Raw genomic sequence first — 27,148 nt, forward strand, 5'->3', positions numbered from 1 at the left:
AAGTGGGCGGGGTAGAGGAGTATAATGGGCTTCAGATCAGAGCTGGATCATGGCTCCTTAAATTAACTGGGGGAAGTAAATCTGGAGCTAAGTTGGCTCCAGATTTATCTCCTGGCAGAGCTCTGGCAGCAGTCGCCTGGAGCAATTCTGGCTGTAACAACATAACAAGCAGGCCAACAGCCAGCCAGAGTACTCTGGGTAGTTAATCATTGTTGTTTTGGTGTCTTAGTTCAGTCTGTCTGTGGCTGTGCCTCACACTTCCTCGTTTAGACTTTGAGGGCCTAGGCACTGCTACTCAGGCCATATTTTACTACAAGGTTTATGGTTCAGACTGGTGGAACGGGTCCATACTTGAGTGATATAGTTTGGTGTGATAGGAACCAAAATAATAATCAGATGGTCTACTTTAAAGCATACTACTCTCCTATTTTTTTGTAGTAAAAAAGCTAATAGAATGGAAGTGTAGTACAAAAATAGATCATATACTATATCACATGATGAAGACCAAGTCATATTTGGTCATTTCTGTTACCTTTTGTAATCAATGGAGTGTATCCTCGTCCCTGTTGGAGAGGGAGACTAGTGTTATCATGATACCAGCATTTTGACTAAGATACCATGGCACGATACCAAGATACCATGGTCTGTGGTGACCACAGACCACTTCTCAGTTCCTACGCTTCCTGGCTGATGTTTTGGTCACTTTTGAATGCTTGCGGTGCTCTCACTCTAGTGCAGGGGTGTCAAACTCATTCCACGGAGGGCCTAGTGTTTGCAGGTTTTTGGTTTTTCCTTTGAATAAAGCCCTAGACAACCAGGTGTGGGGAGTTCCTAACTAATTAGTGATGTTAATTCATCAATCAAGTACAAGGGAGGAGCGAAAACCCGCAGACACTCGGCCCCCCGTGGAATAAGTTTGACACCTGTGCTCTAGTGGTAGCATGAGACGGAGTCTACAACCCACACAAGTGGCTCAGGTAGTGCAGTTCATCCAGGATGGCACATCAATGCGAGCTGTGGCAAAAAGGTTTGCTGTGTCTGTCAGCGTAGTGTCCAGAGCATGGAGGCGCTACCAGGAAACAGGCCAGTACATCAGGAGACGTGAAGGAGGCCGTAGGAGGGCAACAACCCAGCAGCAGGACCGCTACCTCCGCCTTTGTGCAAGGAGGTGCACTGCCAGAGCCCTGCAAAATGACCTCCAGCAGGCCACAAATGTGCATGTGTCAGCATATGGTCTCACAGGGGGTCTGAGGATCTCATCTCGGTACCTAATGGCAGTCAGGCTACCTCTGGCGAGCACATGGAGGGCTGTGCGGCCCCACAAAGAAATGCCACCACACACCATGACTGACCCACTGCCAAACCGGTCATGCTGGAGGATGTTGCAGGCAGCAGAACGTTCTCCACGGCGTCTCCAGACTCTGTCACGTGCTCAGTGTGAACCTGCTTTCATCTGTGAAGAGCACAGGGCGCCAGTGGCGAATTTGCCAATCTTGGTGTTCTCTGGCAAATGCCAAACGTCCTGCACGGTGTTGGGCTGTAAGCACAACCCCCACCTGTGGACGTCGGGCCCCCATACCACCCTCATGGAGTCTGTTTCTGACCGTTTGAGCAGACACATGCACATTTGTGGCCTGCTGGAGGTCATTTTGCAGGGCTCTGGCAGTGCTCCTCCTTGCACAAAGGCGGAGGTAGCGGTCCTGCTGCTGGGTTGTTGCCCTCCTACGGCCTCCTCCACGTCTCCTGATGTACTGGCCTGTCGCCTGGTAGCGCCTCCATGCTCTGGACACTACGCTGACAGACACAGCAAACCTTCTTGCCACAGCTCGCATTGATGTGCCATCCTGGATGAGCTGCACTACCTGAGCCACTTGTGTGGGTTGTAGACTCCGTCTCATGCTACCACTAGCGTGAAAGCACCGCCAGCATTCAAAAGTGACCAAAACATCAGCCAGGAAGCATAGGAACTGAGAAGTGGTCTGTGGTCACCACCTGCAGAATCACTCCTTTATTGGGGGTGTCTTGCTAATTGCCTATAATTTCCACCTGTTGTCTATTCCATTTGCACAACAGCATGTGAAATTTATTGTCAATCAGTGTTGCTTCCTAAGTGGACAGTTTGATTTCACAGAAGTGTGATTGACTTGGAGTTACATTGTGTTGTTTAAGTGTTCCCTTTATTTTTTTGAGCAGTGTATATACCTGTGTATTGATTTTAAGAAAGGTATTGATGTTTATGGTTAGGTACACATTGGTGCAACGACAGTGCTTTTTTTGCGAATGCGCTTGTTAAATCACCCGTTTGGCGAAGTAGGCTGTGATTTAATGATAAATTAACAGGCACCGCATCGATTATATGCAACGCAGGACAAGCTAGATAAACTTGTAATATCATCAACCTTGTGTAGTTAACTAGTGATTATGTTAAGATAGGTTTAATGCTAGCTAGCACCTTACCTTAGCTCCTTGCTGCACTCGCATAGCAGGTAGTCAGCCTGCCACGCAGTCTCCTCGTGGAGTGCAATGTAATCGGCCGCAATCGGTGTCCAAAAATGCTGATTACCGATTTGTTATGAACACTTGAAATCGGCCCTAATTAATCGGTCGACCTCTAATTGACAGCTTGTTTTCTTCTTAGGCTTAATTGTCTTTGTCTGGAGATAAAAAATCTAGCAAAATGTGCAATGAATTGATACATTTTTTTATGATTGATGTTTAGAGGCATGCCCTACAGCATGGGTGCATAACGTGTGGCCCAGAGATGATCTTTTTATTTTAGGCCATGTCTTTTTTGTGATTATACAGTAGCAGAAGGCTAGGGTAAAAGGGGCCTGGTAAAAACAATGTATTTGGTTGTCATCCTTGATCTTGTCTTAAAGAAATGCTGGAGTTTCACCCAAGTAAAGCACATGAGAGCAGTGTAACCTCCTTTGAACTTATTTTTGAAGTTCTTTTAGCACAATACAGCCACACTTGCAGTAACTAGAAATACATTATTGCTGTGAAGATGCCCATACTTTAATTTCCGAAGCTGTCAGCCCTCTTATTTTTCTATAGCCCTTTTTCAGTCTTGTGTTGTGTAACCTACAATTGGCTTTTTCTGGTGTGTTTGCAAAGATATGCAGATAGTGACCAGTGTTGAGGTATTGCAGATTGTGCTTGGTCTTGCAAAAACACGAAGTGCCTATTACTGGGAACAGACTGTACTTACTCTGTGCTGCACAGACGCGTGACAAGGAAGGAGGCTTAATTATGTAGCAGGTTAAGGAGTGTATTTGCTCAGTTTAGACACTCGCAAGGAGGAAAGCTCCAACTGTTTGCACCAATCACTCATCTGTCAAAACAGCTTCCTTGAACATACCACCTCAACCGAGCAGGCCCATCAATCTCCCAGTCTGTATGCCGAGCTGTCAAAGGCCTCATTTTTAAAGCATCATGTCGGATGCATTTTGTCTCCGTGTCTTGCATTCGGAACTTCACGGAAGGCACTTATTTACACTATACAGTCCATTCAGAAAGTATTCAGACCCCTTGAATTTTTTTCACATTTTGTCACGTTTCAGCCTTATTCTAAAATGGATTAAACTTTTTTCCAGTTTCAACCTATGACAACAAAAACTGTTTTTTTAGGAATATGCAAATGTATTACAAATAAAAAACATACCTTATTTACATAACTATTCAGTCCCTTTCCTATGAGACTTGAAAATGAGCTCAGGTGCATCCTGTTTCCATTGATCATCCTTGAGATGTTTCAACAACCTGATTGGAGTCCACCTGTCGTAAATTCAATTGATTGGACATGATTTCTAATGGCACACCTGTCTATATAAACGGTCCCACAGTCCCAGCGCAAAAAGCAAGCCATGAGGATGAAGGTATTGTCCGTAGAGCTCCGAGACAGGATTGTGTTGAGGCACAGATCTGGGGAAGGGTAACAAACTTTTTTTTAAATTTAGTTATGCAAGTCGGTTAAGAATAATTTATTATTTTACAATGACAGCCTACCCCGGCCAAACCCTAACCTGGACGAAGCTGGGCCAATTGTGCATTGCCCTATGGGACTCCCAATCACGGCGGTTGTGATGCAGCCTGGAATCGAACCAGGGTCTGTAGTGAAGCCTCTAGCACTAAGATGCAGTGCCTCAGACTGCTGCGCCACTCGACTCGGGAGCCCTGCAGCATTGAAGTTCCCCAAGAACACTGTGGCCTCCATTCTTAAATGGAGAAGTTTGGAACTCTTCCTAGAGCTGGCCCCCTGGCCAAATGAGGGAGAAGGGCCTTGGTCAGGGAGGTGACCAAGAACCCAATGGTCACTCTGACAGAGCTCCAGAGTTCCTCTGTGTAGATGGGAGAAATCTTCCAGGACAACCATCTCTGCAGCACTCCACCAATCAGGCCTTTTATGGTAGGGAGCTTAATCTAGGGAGCTTAATGCTCCCTAGATTAGAGGATGTTGGGAGTTTAAACTCTTCATGTTGGTTTTGACGCTTTACCATGGTGACCACTGCTGCTAAGCTCCCTTAACACTCCAACCTGGATTCTCCGTCTGCATATTAAATGTCCAATCCCTCTCACTGAGAAAATGTTGTCTGTGTGTAGAACTAGCATTAGATCTCAATACTTTTTTAAACAGGTCAGTGTTTACTTGGCCACGGGGCCAGACGGTTTACCAGGACATGTAAGAGCATGCGCGGACCAACTGGCAAGTGCCTTCACTGACATTTTCAACATCTCCCTGACCAAGTCTTTAAAACCTACATGTTTCAAGCAGACCACCATTGTCCCTGTGCCCAAGAAGGCGAAGGTAATCTGCCTACATAACTACCGCCCCGTAGCACTCACGTCGGTAGCCATGAAGTGCTTTGATCATGGCTCACATCAACACCATCATCCCGGAAACCCTAGACCCACTCAATTCGCATACCGCCCCAACAGATCCACAGATGACGCAATCTCAATCGCACTCCACACTGCCCTTTCCCACTTGGACAAAAGGAACACCTATGTGAGAAGGCTGTTCATTGACTTCAGCTCAGCATTCAACACCACAGTGCCCACAAAACTCATCACTAAGCTAAGGACCCTGGGACTAAACACCTCCCTCTGCAACTGCACCCTGGACTTCCTGACTGGTCGCCTCCAGGTGGTAAGGGTAGGCAACAACACCTCTGCCATGCTGATCCTCTACACCAGGGCCCCTCAGGCGCATATTGATATCTTGAATATGCGCCTCGTAATTGGATAAGGACGCGCACAGTTGCGTCTACGATGTGTCGTTCTTCACGTGTAGACTGTGAGAGAGACGCGATCACGTGACTGCATTGGCTAATAAGAATTCATATCTGAGAGAGCCATCTGTGATTGGTCCTTTGGAGCATGCAGCTGGGAGGAATTATAATGGCTGCAAAAGGCATGTTTTTGGGGGGGGGGCATTATGGCCACACAAAGGGAGTGCTGCCGGGAAATTCAAGGCATTATCCAGGGCTTGTAAAATTGTAAATGAGAGACTGATGTGTGCAGCCTGAGCAAAAAACAAAGCATGCCTTTCATGCAACTTTTTTTTCAAATCGTTAGTTGCATCATGCAGCCTTAGAATGTATTAAGTCAAAACATGTAGCCTAACGTTTGTATCACAACTGAAGTTGCATAATAACTAAATTAAGCGTAATAGGAGGACACTTTATTTTGTTAAGCGCTCAACACAGAATAGTCGCATGTGCGCACTCCGTCGGGAGAATTCCTCTGGGGAAAAAATCCTCTTATATTCAGCTATGTTCAGTTGTATTCTTCAGACTATAAAACAATACCACGGAATTCTAAGCAAATCTTGTCTGCTAAGTGAACTAGTGTAGCCCACAGCCTTATATCATAGCCAAATCAGGGCTTAACATAAAGACAACTCCGAGTATGCTATTCTGTTCTTTTGAAATAGACTACATTTTCTTCATATCATCTTTCTCTAGACCGGATTAAAATAATGGATTTATTGTAATGGTGTAGGCTATATTACATGGATTTATTTGAGTTTTTAAAATGTAGATTGTTCCTAAGGTCTGCATCAGTGGCTTGTAGGCGCTGTGTGGAAGCCAGGAGATGCTAAATGCGTTTATGTTAATTAATGGTCAATTACCGTGAGGCTGGGAGTTATTTCCTTGACAATCACCAGTGGACAATTTCATGACCTCCACAGCCTTACATCCTGGGCTTTTTTTTATGTCTCAACTCCAGTGATTCAATGGCTGTGGAATGTCGTGACAGGAATGCGCTGATCACTCAGTGCTCAGCATTGCTGCCTCTCACCATCTTTCATTGAGTAAACAAGTGCAGAGAGGGAAATAGAGGACTGCATGAACGAAAGGACAAAGGGATGAATGACTGGACAAGTGAATGAATCAGTAAATGACTGCATGAAGGAGAGAATGTAACCGGGGAGGTCTCCGCTAGGAATCTGGATAAATACTGAGAATCACTCAATGTACAAGTATAATGTGTGCAAGCGCAAAAAATAAATACACCACAATTTGGAGAAGGGCCATCGCAGCTCACACGAGCGTGTCCATTCATAATTTTAAGTCCTGTTGTATTGGCCGATTTAACTAAAAATAACAACAACAAAAAAAGGTTTAATAATAAAAATGGGTTCAGCACTAGCCTACAGGTTTGGAGCTTACTCCGAGGTCACTGTGCAGAGAGGGGTTTTGGAACCTTTGTTTCAGCAGGAGGGAGGGGTGAGTTTGGAGCAGGGGCTGGTGTGTGTGACAGTCTGTGTGTGGCACGGAGGGAGAAAGAGTAGCCAAACTGACTCGCTCTTGTTAGAATTTATGGCAGCAACACGTTTTTCTATCATTCCATCTGGTAGCCTGTCTTCATTGCATCATCGTTGTAGCTACAGTAGCCAGCTAAGTTAACCAGCTAGCTGAAGTAGCAAGTGTAACCGATGTGAAATGGCTAGCTAGTTAGCGGTGGTGCACGCTAGTAGCGTTTCAATCGGTGACGTCACTCGCTTTGAGACCTTGAAGTAGTGGTTCCCCTTGCTCTGCAAGGGCCGCGGCTTTTGTGGAGCGATGGGTAACGATGCTTCGTGGGTGACTGTTGTTGATGTGTGCAGAGGGTCCCTGGTTCGTGCCCGGGGCGAGGGGACAGACTACAGTTATACTGTTACACAAGGCTAATTGAGGCTATTTTGCTGTGCTCCCTAACAACTTAATTCATATGAAACAGCCTACTGGTTGGTTGATCATTGTAGCCAACTCCTCATTTAGCCGACTTAATTCCTTAATTTTTTTTATATCTTTTGCTTTGATAAATCACCCACTTTGCTACACATGGAGCCTCTGACTGTAGCCACTTTGATTGGCCGATAGCAACAATAAGAACCATGTCTATTTTATTTATGGGGCGCACTCATACCGGTCTGTTTTTTTTTAAATGTATGTTTTGAATGTAATGGTCTATCGTTGTAGGCTATATAGCAATGTCACATAGATACTTTTATTTGCATGTAGACCAAGCCTTTTCATTGTCAAAATAGGCCTATATTTTTGGGGGGTGAAAATGAATACGCTCCCAAGTAATCGATACTAACGTCTGTTCGGATTTTCGAATAACTGTGCCCATCTCTAAGATTAAAGCACTTCCATGACTGTATTTGTGTCCATTTTTACTGAGAGAAAATTGGAGAAATGGGCTAATAGGTCTATAGCCATTTTTGCTTGTGTTGCTAAAGAACTTAACATAGATTACATCAACTATTTCAAGACTAGTGACACACTATTCCTGAAATTTTAGACGTTGGCTGACTTTTCTCAAGTATTTGGAAGGGTTATTGTAGGTAAGTAGAATTCCAACATTGGCTTGCCAGGTTCTTACAACGTCATTGGATTTTGCTGCCTGCCCTGCAGAGAAGCAGTGTTGCAGTTTTCCTGCAAACACATACTTTTGTCTCAGGCACTGATCTAAGTAATCAGCTATTCGGGCCTGAGGTGGGGTGAGAGGGATCTGAGGTGGGGTGAGAGGGATCTAAGATGGGGCCTCCAGTTGTGGGCCCAAGATGCACCTGTCCACTCCAACACACCTCCCCCTTACCCAGAACCATCGCTCCCAGACCAAAACTTTCCCAGAACCACAGATGACGCACACGCAGCTGTTGCCGGAACTTAATGGAGGCCTTTCATGTTTCGAACTTTTTATTTCTACATGACGGTCAGCTTTTTCCCTTCCCCTACTCAAGTGTTAGCTGTGGGTGTTAGTACATACTTAGCTACAGCAATTGAAAGGGGACCTTTTTCGAAGGCTGTAAAAGCAGTGCTAATGCGGGCACATTGTATGCCTCACAATGATAGAGACAAGTGTCCGACACTGCGTGCCTCGCCATGACAGAGACCAGTCTCCCTGTGTTTGGCCCGGGAAACCCTTCAAGTGTCTGTATTAAGACTTTTTAACTGCTAGGCACACAATTAAGTGACCCACTTGTGTAAACAAACATGTCACTGTTTGCTGTAAATATGCAGTGGATGTTAATCCGTTATTGACAGCATCTGGCAGAGAGGGGGTAAAAACAATAACTCATTAACTGAAGCTCCCTTTCTGGAGATACTCTCAGCCTTCACTTTACATTTTATTTCACCTTTTATTTTGGGGTGGCAGGTAGCCTAGTGGTTAGAGCGTTGGGCCAGTAATCGAAAGGTTGCTAGATCGAATCCCCGAGCTGACAAGGTAAAACATCTGTCTTTCTGCCCCTGAACAAGGCAGTTAACCCACTGTTCCTAGGCCGTCATTGAAAATAAGATTTTGTTCTTAACTGACTTGCCTAGTTAAATAAAATAAAATGCAATATGGTTACTTATAATGCCGGTCTACATTTTAGGAATAGCCTGTGAATTAATTTATTTGGCACATCTTAAAGAATGAGCTCCAGCTCAGGGCTCAGGTTTGCTCACTTACTAGCTTGCAAGATCAAGCCCCTCCTGGATCAAGATCCCTGCTGCCTAAATTTGTTTTGTGTGTAATTACATTGTGTGCACTGCTGGTAATACCGTATACCCCAGTATGGTACAGGAATGGTATGAAAATCTTCAACACTAGTTTGAACCACCATCAGTTCATCTTCCTCCCACCTATGTTTACTATGAAAACACATGAAGGGAACTGAGAATATACACTGAATGTACACAACATTAGGAACAGTGCTCTTTCCATGACATAGCGTTCACCTGGATAGTCTATGATCCCTTATCGATGTCACTTGTTACATCCACTTCAATCAGTGTAGATGAAGGGGAGGAGACAGGTTAAATAAGGATTTTTAAGCCTTGAGACATGGATTGTGTATGTGTGCCATTCCGAAGATGAATGGGCAGAACAAAAGATGTAAGTGCCTTTGAACAGAGTATGGTAGTAAGTGCCAGGCACACCTGGTTTGAGTGTGCCAAGAACTGAAACGCTGCTGGGTGTTTCACACAAGTTTCCTGTGTGTCTCAAGAATGGTCCACCACACAAAGGACATCCAGCTAACTTGCCACAACCATGGGAAGCATTGGAGTCAACATGGGCCCGCATCTCTTTGGAACAGTTTCGAAACCTTGTTGTCCATTACCTGACAAATTGAGGCTGTTCTGAGTGCAAAAGGAGGTGCAACTCAATATTAGGAAGGTGTAGGCTGTGGTGCTAATGGATGCTTTTTGTGTTTCAGGTACATAACAGCTTTAACCGACTCCGAGGAAGAAGAGCAGATTGAGGCTGAGGGTCAGAGTCCGTATGAGGTGAATGTGATCGAGCCTCTGAATCAGTTCTCAGCCCTTCTGGAGAGGGTGGACGCTCTACACGATGGCAGCGATGGAGACAAGAGGGAATGCCTGCGCACCATGCTGGATAAGAGGGAGCAGGTGGGCCACATCAACCAACTGTCCAAGTCTTGAGTTTGGATGTCCTAGGGCTAGTAGATATCTGTATTTGTTATAAATCACAGCAGTAGTAGACATGGGTTCACATAGTATTTGCTTTCTTTCAAAACAAATTCCCATGCGCTTGATTGAGCTTGCTTGGGTTTGCTTGGTGCAATGCAACAAATTGAATAGTTCCAAAAGAGCAAATCTTGCCCATCTTGCACTGTAGACAGGCCTAATCCAAAGGTGCTTACAGTATTTGAAAGAAAGCAAATACTATTTGAATTCAGGTTGGCGCAGAAGAGAGCGCCTACGTGAACCCTGCCTCCAAATAAAAGTTAATAATATAAAGTTTGACACTGACACCTCTTTTCTTCAGTTTGGACAGAACACTACGTTCTTATGGCGACTAGTTCGGGCCTACGTGGATGTTCATGACATCACTACCAACCTAGAGCAAAAGAAGACCCATGCAGAAACTGGTAATAAACCACATACTGACCCTTGATCCTTAGCATTCACACCATTTACCAAAGATTAGGGTTATACAATTCCAGAAGCTTTTTGAAAAATGCCCAGGTTTTTATTTCCCAAAAATCAGCAGTTTTTCAGAAATCCCCCTATTCTGAGGTTTGTGTCCAGAAATGTGCATCCATAACAGAGCTCCTAGCAGCTCCTGATATTGGAGCCATGTAAGGTAATTTGCACTGCTGGTTCTGCAGGCCACCCACTTGTTGGTATTGTCCACTTCTCGGAGTGGCCTGAAAGTAGTCCTGAACTGAATGACACCTGGACAACTAATCCAGTTGGCATGAACCTCTAGTATCCATACTATGACCTCAGTCAGCCAGTTTGAGATCTGGCCACAGAGCGAATTGGAAGGATCTGAGTTTTGGCTACATTTTTGAGCACGTGTCTTCTGTCACCCGAAGGCTTATGATGAAGGACTCACAACTATATGTGCATCACCAATAATGCACGATGAACAATTGACAGGGTCTTCCTCCATATTAAATTATCTTATGGAATAAGACACAGTTGTGTGTGGGCTTATTTTTCCCCCCATGCAATCCATCCAGCATGTTATCTCATTCTTAGTTTGGCCAAAACAACACCACATATAACCGTGATCTTTTCACGCTTTTCAGATGTGCAGTATAGTATGACGTAATGCTGTTGTCAAAACAGAAACCTCTCTCACGTAGCTTCTATAAAAGGCAATAAATAATCATGTATTCTCTTTGAACACACAACCCATAATGTTTTGTACTATACAGCTGTGATTGCATGCACCACTTCAAGTGAACAGAGGTGTTCCCTCCCCCCCAATTTTTTTTTACTGCTTGCATGCTTTTTTCCCCCCTGCCTTTGACAAATACTCCATCCCTGCATTGCTTGTTAGCAAAGTTACAACTCTCAACGTTCTTTCCATGTCTTGTGTTACAGTAACTAGTCTCTCGTTGCCATACCACCAAAATCATATCAGTGTCATGCCTCCCTTTGAGATTTTTTGTATTGAAAAAATGGTTTGAATAGTCCACTGGCTCCCAGCAGCAAGACTTTAATTGATGTTACATTTCAAGAACCCTCCCCCACATGCCTGTAGAAGAGGTGTTATGTGCGTCACTATTTTCCGTAGAACACAGTTTGTAGATTTGTTACGTGTGCTAGTTCAAGTTATCAAGTGTGGCTAACTCTCTGCAATTTATATTTGTTGAAAGTGGATTATGCTGGTAAAGTCAAACGTCACAACATGTTCTAAACTGTTCTGGTGACACACACTTTTTGCCTTGTCTCCATTCATCCACATGGCTGCGCTTTGCTGCCACCGAAAAAATCTTGCCCATTTTTTTTTTTTTTTTTGTAAGGACTCAAACAGGCACTGGGAGGACCTATTCAAGTAAGTAAATACATTTTGAAAAGTAGGGTAACTGAGCTGCTAGCTAGAACTTTACACACTGTTTAGCTAAGTTCATTAAATGTCAGCAGCTAGCTAATGTTCTATTACCTAATCATTGTTTTAAATGTACAGTCTCAATGTATTTGTAGATAACATCCATGGGAGAGGGTGAAATTGTAGTTCCAGCTGTCAGTGAAGGGAGAGCTTAGGCAACTGGATAGGGCAGGTAACTTTGGGAGGACATGAAAAGTTTACAGATTCAGGTACTGTACTAGAGGGAAAACTTTGAGGACAGAGATACTGTAATACCAACATAATATTCAGTGACGTATAATGAAGCCTGTTTTCTTTTTATGTTTTCTGTCCTCTAATATGGAGCACTGAAAGCCTGTGTTTGCAGATGAAGCGAGAAGTCCCAATGAATGGCCCAAGAGAGTAATGGCGCATATCCATACCGTGTTTTACTCAAAAGGCTCAGACTTTTCGGTTTCCATCTACACTTGCCGGCACCCGTGTCTCACTGGGTCATGGCTCCGGCAGACCTGCTCTCACTTGGGGCCAAAGCCGGGCCACTGGTACTTTTCATCTTACATTTACATAGCCATTAACTGTGAACACCGTCTCACAAAGCAACTGTGTATACCAGCAGTATTTTTGTATAGAACATTTGCTAACATGGGTTATATGTGTAGGCCTACCTATATTTGCACATGTTGTATACAAAAATACAGTTAAAACATCACACACACAATGTATAAACCGATTATAATTGAAACAGTCCAACCCTTGTTGGAGGTCTGCAGGGTTCTATTTCAGCCCATCAATAATGAGTTGATAATCAAGTGTGCTATTCCTGGGCTGGAACAGAAGTCTGCTCACCAAGTAGATCAGGGATCAGTGGAGCAAGGTTGGCTACGCTGGTATGGAGTTCTTTTGTTAACCTGAAATGACGCTTTAGTTATAATTGCCTACTTATTACTACTCAATGATCTATTGTTTAGACTGAGATGTCTAATCCTTACATACGAGTTAGCTTATTTGTACATTTTGTAGTGAAGTGTTGGTTCTTTTGAAGTGAAATGTTTAAACTTGTTTTAGTAGTTAAACTATTACTCAATCACCTATCACAATCCTGCAATAAAGAGGGGAAGTGGTGCTGTCTTTGTTTCTGTGTTGTATTCTCAAATAAACATTTCCTTTTTGTCTAGTTGTAAGATCTAGTTGACGTTATTCTTTAACACAGACCCCAAAGCAAATCGGGGAGGAAAAGAGGTTAAATCATAGATGTTACGCTGCGAGGTAGATGGACGTTCCTCCCCTGTCCTCAGTGATTCTCTCCTGTCGTTCTCGCCAGTGAACAAAGGGACAGGATGTAGTTTATAACCCAGCCCTAGCCTGTGGTTGACCAATTAGAATGCTTTCCAATGAAACTGGGCCAATATCCTATTTCAGGTTGAATATTTCTTCAAAATATTATCTCCAATATGTTTAATTTGATAGTCGTTGTCTCAGTGTATCAGCTATCTCAATGATTTTTGCAGCTTATCATATGGCATAAACACTGTGTACAAAATTAGGAACAGTTTGCCTTCATTGTATTACAAAACTTTATTGACCTGAAATTAGTATTGAATGTAGGTAAAACTAAGTATGTTCTCCTAGAGTCCATAAAAATAACTGATTTAAGCATATGAACAGTGCGTTCAGAAAGTATTCAGACTCCTTCACTTTTTCCACATTTTGGTACGTTACAGCCTTACTCTAAAATGGATAAATCTACACACAATACCCCACAATGACAAAGCAAAAACAGGGTTTTAGACATTTTTGCAAATGTAAAAAAATAAATAAACTGAAATTCCATTTACATAAGTGTTCAGACCCTTTACTCAGTACTTTGTTGAAGCACAGTTGGCAGCGATTACAGCCTCTAATCTTGTGTATGACGCTTGACACCTGCATTTGGGGAGTTTCTCCCATTCTTCTCTGCAGATCCCCTCAAGCTCTGTCAGGTTGGATGGGGAGTGTCAATGCACAGCTATTTTCAGGTCTCCAGAGATGTTAGGTAGTGGTTCAAGTTTGGGCTCTGGCTGTGCCACTCAAGGACATTCAGAGACTTGTCCCAAAGCCACTCCTGCATTATCTTGGCTGTGTGCTTAGGGTTGTTGTCCTGTTGGAAGGTAAACCTTCACCCCAGTCTGAGTTCCTGACCACTCTGGAGCAGGTTTTCATCAAGGATCTCTATACTTTGCTCCGTTCTACTTTCCTTCAATCCTAGTCTCCCAGTCCCTGCCTCTAAAAAACATCTCCACAGCATGATGCTGCCACCACCATGCTTCACCATAGGGATGGTATTGGCCAGGTGATGAGCAGTGTCTGTTTTCTCAACACGTGATGCTTGGCATTCAGGCCAAAGAGTTCAATCTTGGTTTCAAAACCAGAGAATCTTGTTTCTCATGTTCTGAGTCCTTTAGGTGCCTTTTGGCAAACTCCAAGCAGGCTGTCATGTGCGTTTTACTAAGGAGTGGCTTCCATCTGGCCACTACCATAAAGGCATGATTGGTGGAGTGCTGCAGAGATCGTTGTCCTTCTGGAAGGTTCTCCCATTTCCACAGAGGAACTCTGGAGCTTGGTCAGAGTGACCATTGATTCTTGGTCACCTCCCTGAACAAGGCAATTCTTCCCCGATTTCTCAGTGTGGCTGGGTGGCCAGTTCTAGGAAGAGTCTTGGTGGTTCCAACCTTCTCCCATTTAAGAATGATGGAGGCCATTGTGTTCTTGGGGACCTTCAATGCTGCAGAAATCTTTTGGTACCCTTCCTCAGATCTGTGTCTCAACACAATCCTGTCTCGGAGCTCTACGAACAATTCCTTCGACCTCATGGCTTCGTTTTTGCTCTGACATGCACTGTCAACTGTGGGACCTTATATAGACAGGTGTGTGCCTTTCCAAATCATGTCCAATCAAGTGAATTTACCACAGGTGGACTCCAATGAAGTTGTAGAAACATCTCAAGAATGATCAATGGAAACAGGATGCACCTGAGCTCAATTTCATGTCACATAGCAAAGGGTCTAAATATTTATGTATATCAGTTTTTTTTATTTTTATACATTTGCAATTTGACAAAAACCTGTTCGCTTTGTCATGTGTGTAGATTTAATAAAAAAAATAGTTGTAGATAAAAAAAAAAAGCTAATACATTTTTGAATAAGGCTGTAACACAACAAAATGTGGAAGAAGCTTACAAATATCTGGGCATCTGAATAGATGAAAAGCTGTCTTTTTTAAAAAGTGTATTGATGAGTTAGTAAAACTGCTAAGTGTAAAAATGTACTTCTTCTATAGAAATAGGTCCTGACTCTCGCTAAATAGTAGAAAGCAGATTATTCAGTCAACATTCCTTTCGGTCCTAGACTATGGCGACATCATCTATATACAGTTGAAGTCGGAAGTTTACGTACACTTAGGTTGGAGTCATTTAAAACTCGTTTTTCAACCACTCCACAAATTTGTTGTTAACAAACTATAGTTTTGACAAGTTGGTTAGGACATTTACTTTGTGCATGACAAGTCATTTTTCCAACAATTGTTTTACAGGTAGATTATTTCACTTATAATTCACTGTATCACAATTCCATTGGCTCAAAAGTTTACATACATTAAGTTGACTGTGCCTTTAAACAGCTTGGAAAATTCCAAACAATCATGTCATGGCTTTAGAAGCTTCTGATAGGCTAATTGACATCATTTGAGTCAATTGGAAGTGTACCTGTGGATGTATTTCACGGCCTACCTTCAAACTCAGTGCCTCTTTGCTTGACATCATGGGAAAATCAAAAGAAATCAGCCAAGACCTCCAGAAAAAAAATTGTAGACCACAAGTCTGGTTCATCCTTGGGAGCAATTTCCAAACGCCTGAAGGTACCACGTACATCTGTACAAACAATAGTATGCAAGAATAAACACCTTGGGACCACGCCGCCGTCATACCGCTCAGGAAGGAGATGTGTTCTGTCTCCTAGAGAAGAACGTACTTTGGTGCGACAAGTGCAAATCAATCCCAGAACAACAGCAAAGGACCTTGTGAAGATGCTGGAGGAAGCGGGTACAAAAGTATCTATATCCACAGTAAAATGAGTCCTATATCGACATAACCTGAAAGGCTGCTCAGCAAGGAAGAAGCCACTGCTCCAAATCCGCCATAAAAAATCCAGACTACGGTTTGCAATTGCACATGGGGACAAAGATCGTATTTTTTGGGGGAAATGTCCTCTGGTCTGTTAAAACTGTTTGGAGGAAAAAAGGGGAGGCTTGCAAGCCGAAGAACACTGATGCACTTCACAAAATAGATGGTATCATGAGGAAAGAAAATTATGTGGATATATTGAAGCAACATCTCAAGATATCAGTCAGGAAGTTAAAGCTTGGTCGTACATGGGTCTTCCAAATGGACAATGACCCCAAGCACGCTTCCAAAGATGTGGCAAAATGGCTTATTGGAGTGGCCATCGCAAAGCCCTGACCTCAATCCTATAGAAAATATGTGGGCAGAACTGAAAAAGTGTGTGCGAGCAAGGAGGCCTACAAACCTGACTCCGTTACACCAGCTCTGTCAGGAGGAATGGGCCAAAATTCACCCAACTTATTGTGGGAAGCTTGTGGAAGGCTACCCGAAACGTTTGACCCAAGTTAAACAATTTCAAGGAAATGCTACCAAATACTCATTGAGTGCATGTCAACTTCTGACCCACTGGGAATGTGATGAAAGAAATAAAAGCTGAAATAAATAATTCTGTCTACTATTATTCTGACATTTCACATTCTTAAAATAAAGTTGTGATCCTAACTGACCTAAGACAGGGAATTTTACTAGGATTAAATGGCAGGAATTGCGAAAAACTGAGTTTAAATGTATTTGGCTAAGGTGTGTGTAAACTTCCGACTTCAACTGTATTTTGAGTTGTTTCACACTTTTTTGGTTACCAGCAGTATAACTGGCTTTGAGGTCCAGAGTTGAGATGGACAGTACATGGTTGCTCTCTGTATCACTAACTCCGTTACAAGCTAGATACTGGGCTGTTTTTATTAACATATTGTTGGCTTTATAATCGTGAGAGAAATGGAACTAGCTAGTGGTAGTTAATGTAGTTAAACTCAGCACAAAAAGAAACGTCCTCTCACTGTCAACTGCGTTTATTTTCAGCAAACTTGTGTAAAAATGTGTATATATTTGTATGAACATAAGATTCAACAACCGAGACATGAACTGAACAAGTTCCACAGACGTGTGACTAACAGAAATGGAATAGTGTGTACCTGAAGAAAGGGGGGATGTCAAAATCTAAAATAACAGTCAGTATCTGGTGTGGCCATCAGCTGCATTAAGTACTGCAGTGCATCTCCTCATGGACTGATTTGCCAGTTCTTGCTGTGAGATGTTACCCCACTCTTCCACCAAGGGACCTGCAAGTTCCCGGACATTTCTGGGGGGAATGGCCCTGGCCCTCACCCTCAGATCCAACAGGTCCCAGACGTGCTCAATAGGATTTTGAGATTCGGGCTCTTCGCTGGCAATGGCAGAACACTGACATTCCTGTCTTGCAGGAAATCAGGCATAGAACGAGCAGTATGGCTGGTGGCATTGTCATGCTGGAAGGTCATGTCAGGATGAGCTTGCAGGAAGGGTACCACATGAGGGAGGAGGATGTCTTCCCTGTAACGCACAGCGTTGAGATTGCCTGCAATGACAACAAGCTCAGTCCGATAATGCTGTGACACACCGCCTCAGACCATGACGGACCCTCCACCTCCAAATCAATCTCACTCCAAAGTACAGGCCTCGGTGTAATGCTCATTCCTTCGACGATAAACGCGAATCCGATCATCACCCCTGGTGAGTCAAATCTGCGACTCATCAGTGAAGAGCACTTTTTGCCAGTCCTGTCTGGTCCAGCGATGGTAGGTTTGTGCCCATAGGCGGTGTTGTTGCCGGTGATGTCTGGTGAGGACTTGCCTTACAACAGGCCTACAAGCCCGCAGTCCAGCCTCTCTCAGCCTATTGCGGACAGTCTGAGCACTGATGGAGGGATTGTGCATTCCTGGTGTAACACGGGCAGTTGTTGTTGCCATCCTGTACCTGTCCCGCAGGTGTGATGTTCAGATGTACCAATCCTGTGCAGGTGTTGTTGCATGTGGTCTGCCACTGCGAGGACGTTCAGCTGTCCGTCCTGTCTCCCTGTAGCGCTTTCTTCGGTGTCTCACAGTTACAGACATTGCAATTTATTGCCCTGGCCACATCTACAGTCCTCATGCCTCCTTGCAGCATGCCTAAGGCACGTTCACGCAGATGAGCATGATCCCTGGGCATCTTTCTTTTGGTGTTTTTCAGAGTCAGTAGAAAGGCCTGTTTAGTGTCCTAGGTTTTCTTAACTGTGACCTTAATTGCCTGTAAGCTGTTAGTGTCTTAATGACCGTTCCACAGGTGCCTGTTCATTAACTGTTTATGGTTTATTGAACAAGCATGGGAAACAGTGTTTAAACCCTTTACAATGAAGATCTGTGAAGTTATTTGGATTTTTATGAATTATCTTTGAAAGACAGGGTCGTGAAAAAGGGACATTTCTTTTTTTGCTGAGTTTAGTTAACCTTGTATGGTACATTGGTATATCTGACTTTTCTCAAAACAAACTTCATCGTGGCTAGCTACTTCTTGTCCCTCATGCTAACCTGCACAGCCAAATAATCACTCCAGCATTGTATACCATTTCTCCCTTCTTGCTGCAGCTTGGCTGCAAAAACATTTTAGAACGTTTGCAGCACATTGGTTTTGTCACCAGTGCTTATTTGGTTAACATTTTTAGTCTGCACGCACTGTTGCTGCTACGGCACTGGTCTGGTGAGCACCCTTGGAGCTCCGCCCAAGCAAAGCATGTGATTTGTTTGACGTGTTGCGAGGCGTCACTGGGTTTCCACCCCTCTAGCTGATTTCTGCCATTGAACTTCCCCTGGCTTCTAGTGATGGGGAGTTTGGCTCTTGTTACTGACTTTTTGACTCGTTCAGTCAAAATAAATATTTTGACTAATTTCGTTCATTTGAGTCCAGAGCACGCAGGACCCCCTACCAACGAACCATTTAACTGAAAACTCAAAAGAGTCATGATTCTACAAGCCTCTGTTTTTCATGTTGTTCACCATGAGCAGAAAGGAAGAGGCGATGTGAGAGTACATTGTGAACGACTCTTGGTGGAATGCATTGCTTGACTGCCGTGAGGGTGATAAGCACAATATCATTCGCAAACTGCAGCAACCCAAATGATTTGTGTTCAAGTTTGTTGAGCAAAGGCTGTGTGCATGTTTTGGTTCTACAAAGATTTCTCGATTACATTAAATAATAAATTCATTGCATTTGTTCTTGCGCCATGCAATCAATTATCAGTTCCTCTCTATGCTGCCTGCAGCATGATCTTTTTTCCTGCGCTCATACAGTGCATTCAAGAAATTATTCAGACCCTTTTACTTTTTCCACATTTAGTTACGTTACAGCCGTTAATGGATTAAATACACATTTTTACGACTCAATCTACACACAATACCCCATAAGGACAAAGCAAAAATAGGTTTTTAGAAATGTAAAAAATAAAATAAAAACACAAGTATTCAGACCCTTTGCTATGACACTCAAAATTGAGCTCCGGTACATCCTGTTTCCGTTGATCGTCCTTATGATGTTTCTACAACTTGATTTGGAGTCCACCTGTGGTAAATTAAATTGATTGGACATGATTTGGAAAGGCACACACCTGTCTATATAATGTGCCACAGTTGACTGCATGTCAGAGCAAAAACCAAGCCACGAGGTCGAAGGAATTGTCCGTAGAGCTCCGAGACAGGATTGTGTCGAGGCACAGATCTGGGGAAGGACACCCCACAAAAAAAGCTTGGGGCATTGAAGGTCTCCGAGAATACAGTGGCCTCCATCATTCTTAAATAGAAGAAGTTTGGAACCGCCAAGACCATTCTTGGAACTAGCCGCCTGGCCAAACTGAGCAATCGGAGGAGAAGGGCCTTGGTCAGGGAGGTGACCAAGAGCCTGATGGTTACTCTGTTAGAGGTACAGATTTCCTCTGTGGAGATGGTTGTCCTTCTGGAATGTTCTCCCATCTCTGCAGCACTCCACCAATCAGGCCTTTATGGTAAAGTGGCCAGATGGAAGCCTCTCCTCAGTAAAAGGCACATGACGGCCTGCTTGGAGTTTGCCAAATGGCACCTAAAGGACTCTGACCATGAGAAATAAGATTCTCTCATCTGATGAAACCTAGATTAAACTCTTTGTCCTGAATGCCAAGTGTCACGTCTGGAGGAACCTGGCACCATCCCTACGGTGAAGCATGGTGGTGGTGGCAGCATCATGCGTGGAGATTATTTTCAGCAGCTTGGACTGGAAGACAAGTCGGGATCGAGGCAAAGATGAACGGAGCAAAGTACAGAGAGATACTTGATGAAAACCTTATCCAGAGCGCTCAGGACCTCGGACTTTGGCAAAGATTCACCTTCCAACAGGAAAATGACCCTAAGCACACAGGAGTGGCTTCGGGACAAGTCTTGGAATATTCTAGAGTGGCACAGCCAGAGCCCGGACTGGAACCCGATTGAACATCTCTGGAGAGACCTGAAAATACCTGTGCAGCACATTTGTGGCCTGCTGGAGGTCATTTTGCAGGGCTCTGGCAGTGCTCCTCCTGCTCAAAGGCAGAGGTAGCGGTCCTGCTGCTGGGTTGTGGCCCTCCTACGGCTTCCTCCACGTCTCCTGATGTACTGGCCTGTCTCCTGGTAGCGCCTCCATGCTCTGGACACTACGCTGACAGACACAGCAAACCTTCTGGCTACAGCTCGCATTGATGTGCCATCCTGGATGAGCTGCACTACCTGAGCCACTTGTGTGGGTTGTAGACTCCGTCTCATGGTACCACTAGAGTGAGAGCACTGCCAGCATTCAAAAGTGACCAAAACATCAGCCAGGAAGCATAGGAACTGAGAAGTAGTCTGTGGTCACCACCTGCAGAATCACTCCTTTATTGGGGGTGTCTTGCTAATTGCCTATAATTTCCACCTTTTGTCTATTCCATTTGCACAACAGCATGTGAAATTTATTGTCAATCAGTGTTGCTTCCTAAGTGGACAGTCCGATTTCACAGAAGTGTGATTGATTTGGAGTTACATTGTGTTTCCGGTATTGTGTATACTGAGCTTGTGTTATCCTGCAGTAACTTTATTAATTTCCTCCTCCTCTCCCCTCAGGGAAGAAAGTTGGAGAGGAAGCCGTAAAGCTGAACCCTATGTGTGCCGAAAGTCATCAGTGGTGAGTCTTTTTCACTCTAGCCATACACTACACATACATCGTCTTAAACCTATGGTCCAATCCTAGATGGGAAACTCAATTAGTTTGTAACCCTAAAGTTATGTAACTTATGGCTTGGTACTATGTCAATTTATCCACTCAAATCCCAAAAGAGTGAATGTTGTTACCTCTCCTTGCATGTCCACTCCATTGATTGCATATATTTTCACCTCATTGTTGTTAGCATGAGTACATTTGACTCAGCCCTGTTAGTGAGTCACTCACTTCCTCCAACACCCATCTATGACCACATTGGCTGTGTAGTTCTCACTATGCACACACCCACATTTCCAGACATGTACAAGCACATTGAAGTGAACTAGGTTAACAGAGGCTAGTGTTAAAACCTACTTGAGGTGTGTGTTTTAACTATGCTTGTGGGGACCTTGATTACTTCTTATCCCTTGCTCAAATAGCCTACAGCTGTGTCTGTCCCAGAGCTCACTGGTGCTGGGGGCCAGAATATTTTATACAATGCTGCAAGTTTGCTCGCACAGCTTCTGGCCAGACCCAAGTTAATAGTTGATACAATGTTTCAAGTTGCAGACAGGCCATGCATAGCCATAGGGCGGCGCACAATTGGCCCAGCGTCATCCGGGTTTAGCTGGGGTAGGCCGTCATTGTAAATAGGAATTTGTTCTTAACTGACTTGACTAGGTAAATAAAATAAAAAATAGCCAATGTGATTTGTAAGTTATTTTAATTATTTTTTATTCTACCTGCAGGCTGCAATTGTTTTATTTGTTGGCTTTATAGGCTATTTTTACATAGTTGGCAATAGAAGTTACTTTTTAGGTTTGTCATTTTCATTTAGATTTGGATAAAACATTTATTAACCACATGACGAATGAAACTGTTCCACGAAAATGTGCATATGAAAACCCTAACTGGCACTCAGATTGGTAGAAATAGTAAGATAAATTGGCATTCCACATGAGAAAGGTTGCCGACTCCTCGTGTAGCCTATAACCAGCAACTTCAGGAGAGTAATGGAAAAATCTGCGAAAGCCGGGAGGAGACTAGTTGGGTCAGGTTACGTTTTATTTTTATTTTTATGGTTATCTTGATCTCTATAGTGCCTTGCAAATGTATTCTCCCCCCTTGGAGTTATTCCTAATTTGTTGCATTACAACCTGTAATTTGAATGTATTTTTATTTGGAATTCATGTAATGGACATACACAAAATAGTCCAAATTGGTGAAGTGAAATGAAAATATATTTTTTTCTCAATAAAATAAATAAATAATAAACACGGAAAAGTGGTGCCTGCATATGTATTCACCCCCTTTGCTATGAAGCCCCTAAATAAGATTTGGTGCAACCAATTACCTTCAGAAGTCACATAATTAGTTAGATTGCACACAGGTGGATTTTATTTAAGTGTCACATGATCTCAGTATAATACTGCAACACCACTAAACAAGGGGCACCATGAAGAGCAAGGAGCTCTCCAAACAGGTCAGGGGCAACATTCTGGAGAAGTACAGATCAGGGTTGGGTTATTAAAAAATATAAGAATATGGCACCACAACAAACCTGCCAAGTGAGGGCCACCCACGGACCAGGCAAGGAGAGAATTTATCAGAGAGGCAACAAAGAGTCCAAAGATAACCCCAAAGGAGCTGCAAAGCTCCACAGCGGAGATTAGAGTATCTGTTCATTGGATCACTTTAAGCCGTACACTCCATAGAGCTGGGCTTTACAGAAGAGTGACCAGAAAAAAGCCATTGCTTAAAGAAAAAAATAAGCAAACCCATTTGGTGTTCGCCAAAAGGCATGTGGGAGACTCCCCAAACATATGAAAGAAGGTACTCTGGTCAAATGAAACTAAAATGTAGCTTTTTGGCCATCAAGGAAAACGCTAGGTCTGGCAGAAACCCAACACCTCTCATCACCCCAAGAACCTCATCCCCACAGTGAAGCATGGGGGTGGCAGCATCATGCTGTGCGGATGTTTTTCATTGTCAGGAACTGGTCAGAATTTAAGGAATGATGAATGGTGCAAAATACAGGGAAATTCTTGAGGGAAACCTGTTTCAGTCTTCCAGAGATTTAAGACTGGGACGGAGGTTCACCTTCCAGCAAGACAATTGTCTTGGAATGGCCTAGTCAAAGCCCAGACCTCAATCCAATTGAGAATCTGTGGGGTGACTTAAAGATTGCTGTACACCAGCGAAACCCATCCATCTTGAAGGAGCTGGAGCAGTTTTGCTTTGAAGAATGGGCAAAAATCCCAGTGGCTAGATGTGCCAAGCTTATAGAGACATACCCCAAGAGACTTGCAGTTGTAATTGCTGCAAAAGGTGTCTCTACAAAGTATTAACTTTGGGGGGGGGGGGGGGGGGGGGGGTGAATAGTTATACACGTTCAAGTTTTTTTGTCTTATTTCTTGCTTGTTTCACAGTAAAAAATAATATTTTGCATCGTCAAAGTGGTGGGCATGTTGTGTAAATCAAATGATACAAAAATAAATTTTAATTCCAGGTTGTAAGGCAAAAAAATAGGAAAATGCCAAGGGGTTGAATACTTTCGCAAGACACTGTAGCTCCCTCTTGAGTAATGTGTGTCTTATTTTTTTTAAATTTTTTTTATTTAACCGTTATTTTACCAGGTAAGTTGACTGAGAACACGTTCTCATTTGCAGCAACGACCTGGGGAATAGTTACAGGGGAGATGAGGGGGATGAATGAGCCAATTGTAAACTGGGGATTATTATTTAATCAAAGAGTGTGCATAAGTCATTAGACAAGCTCAATGCATACGTAGTTGATTTTATTAAAACACATAGGGTGTGTCTATATATGGAAAAATTTTGACCAATCGGTGGTTGAAAGAACTGACGACTTTCATGCGACCAAGATTGTTTTTTGTCGGTCACAGCTATAGATTTATGGAAGGCTTTCCTCTCCCTTTAACAGCTGTGTGTCCTCAGCGCTTTATCTCAGATTCAAGGTTATGTTTGTCAGGCACCAAATGGAAGATAACGGACTGAAACACAGAGGGACTTGGACTCCCCGCCCCCCCCCCCCCCCCAGTGAACACGTCCTGGTATGGGTAGAGATGGTCATGTACAGTAGGACGAAGGAATTGAACTGTGATCAGAGCCACCCTTTGAACGGCACACACCTAGGACTCGAGCAATACTATTTACGACCCACTCAACTGATGTGTGAATCAGTCATGGATGAATTTATATCCAATTAATCTCTTTAGTTAGTACAAGGCCGGAAACTTGCAGTAGGACTTGCCCATGACAGAGGTTCAGAAGCCTCTGGTTTTGGGTGAGTGATGGAGTAGCCCTGCAGCTGTCCCTAGAACAGTGACTCATTCCTTCTTCTTCTTCAGTGTGTGGTTGGAATGTTGTCCTTACAAGCATCTAGTTTTAGAGTGCCTTGCAATCCCTGTCAGGTAAAATAGGACAAGGTCAATCATCACTCTACTGATTCAAAAGGAACCACTCAGGAAAATTCTCAGGTACTACATATTGATTTGATTTAAGATTGTGTGTGTTTCCTCGTTATGCTGCCAAAGCATACAAGGCCATGGCAGGAGATTGTCTGTGTGAACTAATCTTGATGATAACCAACAGTGCCTTCAGAAAGTATTCACACCCCTTGACTTTTTCTACATTTTGTTGTTACAGCCTGAATTTTAAATGTATTTAATTACACTTTAATTACACTAGATGATGTAGCAATAACCCAGTCAATACAAAAATACAGACTTCCATCCTAACTCAGTTGCCGCAGAGGAAGGAAACCGCTCAGAGATTTCACCATGAGGCCAATGGTGACTTTAAAACAGTTAGTTTAATGGCTGTGATAGGAGAGAACTGAGGATGGATCAACATTGTAGTTACTCCACAATACTAACCTAAATGACAGAGTGAAATGAAGAAAGCCTGTACAGATTACAAATATTCCAAAACATGCATCCTGTTTGCAATCAGGCACAATAGTAAAACTGCAAAACGTGGCAAAAAAAAACATCCCCACAGCATGATTCTGCCACCACCATGCTTCAGGATTGGGATAGTGCCAGGTTTCCTCCAGACATGATGCTTGGCAGTCAGGCCATCGAGTTCAATCTTGGTTTCATCAGACCAGAGAATCTTGTTTCTCATGCTCTGAGAATCGGTTAGGTGGCTTTTGCCAAACCCCAAGTGGGCTGTCGTGCCTTTTACTGAGGAGTGGCTTCAATCTGGCCATTCTACCATACAAGCCTGTTTTGCGGCATGCTGCAGTGATGGTGATCCTTCTGGATGGTTCTCCCATCTCCACAGAGGATCTCTGGAGCTCTGTCAGAGTGACCATTGGGTTCTTGGTCACCTCCCTGACCAAGGCCCTTCTCCCCCGATTGCTCAGTTTGGCGGGGCTAAGAAGAGTCTTGGTGGTTCCAAACTCCTTCCATTTAAGAATGATGGAGGCCACTATGTTCTTGGGGGCCTTCAATGTTGTTTTTTGGTACCCTTCCCCAGATCTGAGCCTTGACACAATCCTGTCTCGGAGATCAACAGACAATTCCTTCGACCTCATGGCTTGGTTTTTGCTCTGACTTACACTGTCAGCTGTGGGACCTTATATAGACAGGTGTGTGCCTTTCCAAATCATGTCCAATCAATTGAATTTACGGCAGGTGGACTCTAATAAAGTTGTAGAAACATCTCAAGGATGATCAATGGAAACAGGATGCACCTGAGCTCAATTTCGATTCTCATAGCAAAGGCTCTGAAAATGTATGTAAATAAGGTATGTGGGGTTTTTTTTGTTAACATTTCTAAAAACGTTTTTTTGCTTTGTCATTATAGGGTATTGTGTGTAGATTGAGGAATTGTTTAAAATGTAATCCATTTATAATAAGGCTTTAACTTAACAAAATGTGGAAAAAGGGAAGGGGTCTGAATACTTTCCGAATGTACTGTGTATAAATAAAAGTATGTGGACACCCCTTCAAATTAGTGGATTCTTCTATTTCAGCCACGCCGTTGACTGACAGGTGTATAAAATCGAGCACACAGCCATGCAATCGCCATAGACTAAAATGGCCTTACTGAAGAGCTCAGCGATTTTCACCGTGGCACCGTCATAGGATGCCATCTTTCCAACAAGTCAATTTCTGCCTTGCTCAACTGTAAGTGCTGTTATTGTGAAGTGGAAACGGCTCAGCCGCGAAGTGGTAGGCCACACAACACACAATCTCACAAAACGGGACTGCCGAGTGCTGAAACGTGTAGCTCGTTATAAATCGTCAGCCCTCGGGTTGTAACACTAACTACAGAGTTCCAAACTGCCTCTGGAAGTAACGTCAGCACAATAACTGTTTGTTGGGAACTTCATGAAATTGGTTTCCATGGCCGAGCAGCCGCACACAAGCCTAAGATCACCATGCTCATTGTTAAGCGTTGGCTGGAGTGGTGTAAAGATCACCGCCATTGGACTCGGTGTGATGAATCACGCTTCGCCATCTGGCAGCATCTGATGGACAAATCTGGGTTTGACAGAGGACAGGAGAACGCTGCAGTGCCAACTGTAAAGTTTTTCATAGTTTGGGCTAGGCCCCTCAGTTCAAGTGAAGCAAAATCTTAACGCTGCAGCATACAATGCCATTCTAGATGATTCTTTGCTTCCATCTTTGTGGCAACAGTTTGGGGAAGGCCCTTTCCTGTTGCAGCATGACAATGCCCCTGTGCACAAAGCGAGGTCCATACCGAGATGGTTTGTCGAGGTCGGTGTGGAACGTGACTGGCCAGGACAGAGCCCTGACCTCAACCCCATCAATCACCATTGGGATGAATTGTAATGCCTAATTGCCCAACATCAGTGCCCAACCTCACTAAAGCTCTTTTGGCTGAATGGAAGCAAACCCCCGCAGCAATGTTCCAACATCTAGTGGAAAGCCATCCCTGAAGAGTGGAGGCTGTTAGAGCAGCAAAGGGGGGGACCAACTCCCTATTAATGCCC

The 27,148-nt window shown here is 43.6% G+C and overlaps 1 protein-coding gene across 2 annotated transcripts in view; it reads left to right on the top strand.

Moving 5' to 3' along the window:
* LOC129853303 (regulator of microtubule dynamics protein 2-like) overlaps positions 1-27,148 on the top strand; it is a 58,981-nt gene that overhangs the window by 5,889 nt on the left and 25,944 nt on the right. For both annotated transcript variants that reach the window (XM_055919207.1, XM_055919198.1), the window contains exons 3-5: positions 9,695-9,887; positions 10,267-10,369; positions 21,088-21,148. In XM_055919207.1, the coding sequence (XP_055775182.1) occupies positions 9,695-9,887; positions 10,267-10,369; positions 21,088-21,148 (357 nt within the window). The remainder of the gene's footprint in view (positions 1-9,694; positions 9,888-10,266; positions 10,370-21,087; positions 21,149-27,148) is intronic.

This window comes from Salvelinus fontinalis, chromosome 1 (genome assembly GCF_029448725.1).
Source record: "Salvelinus fontinalis isolate EN_2023a chromosome 1, ASM2944872v1, whole genome shotgun sequence".
In the NCBI taxonomy this organism is placed as follows: Eukaryota; Metazoa; Chordata; class Actinopteri; order Salmoniformes; family Salmonidae; genus Salvelinus; species Salvelinus fontinalis.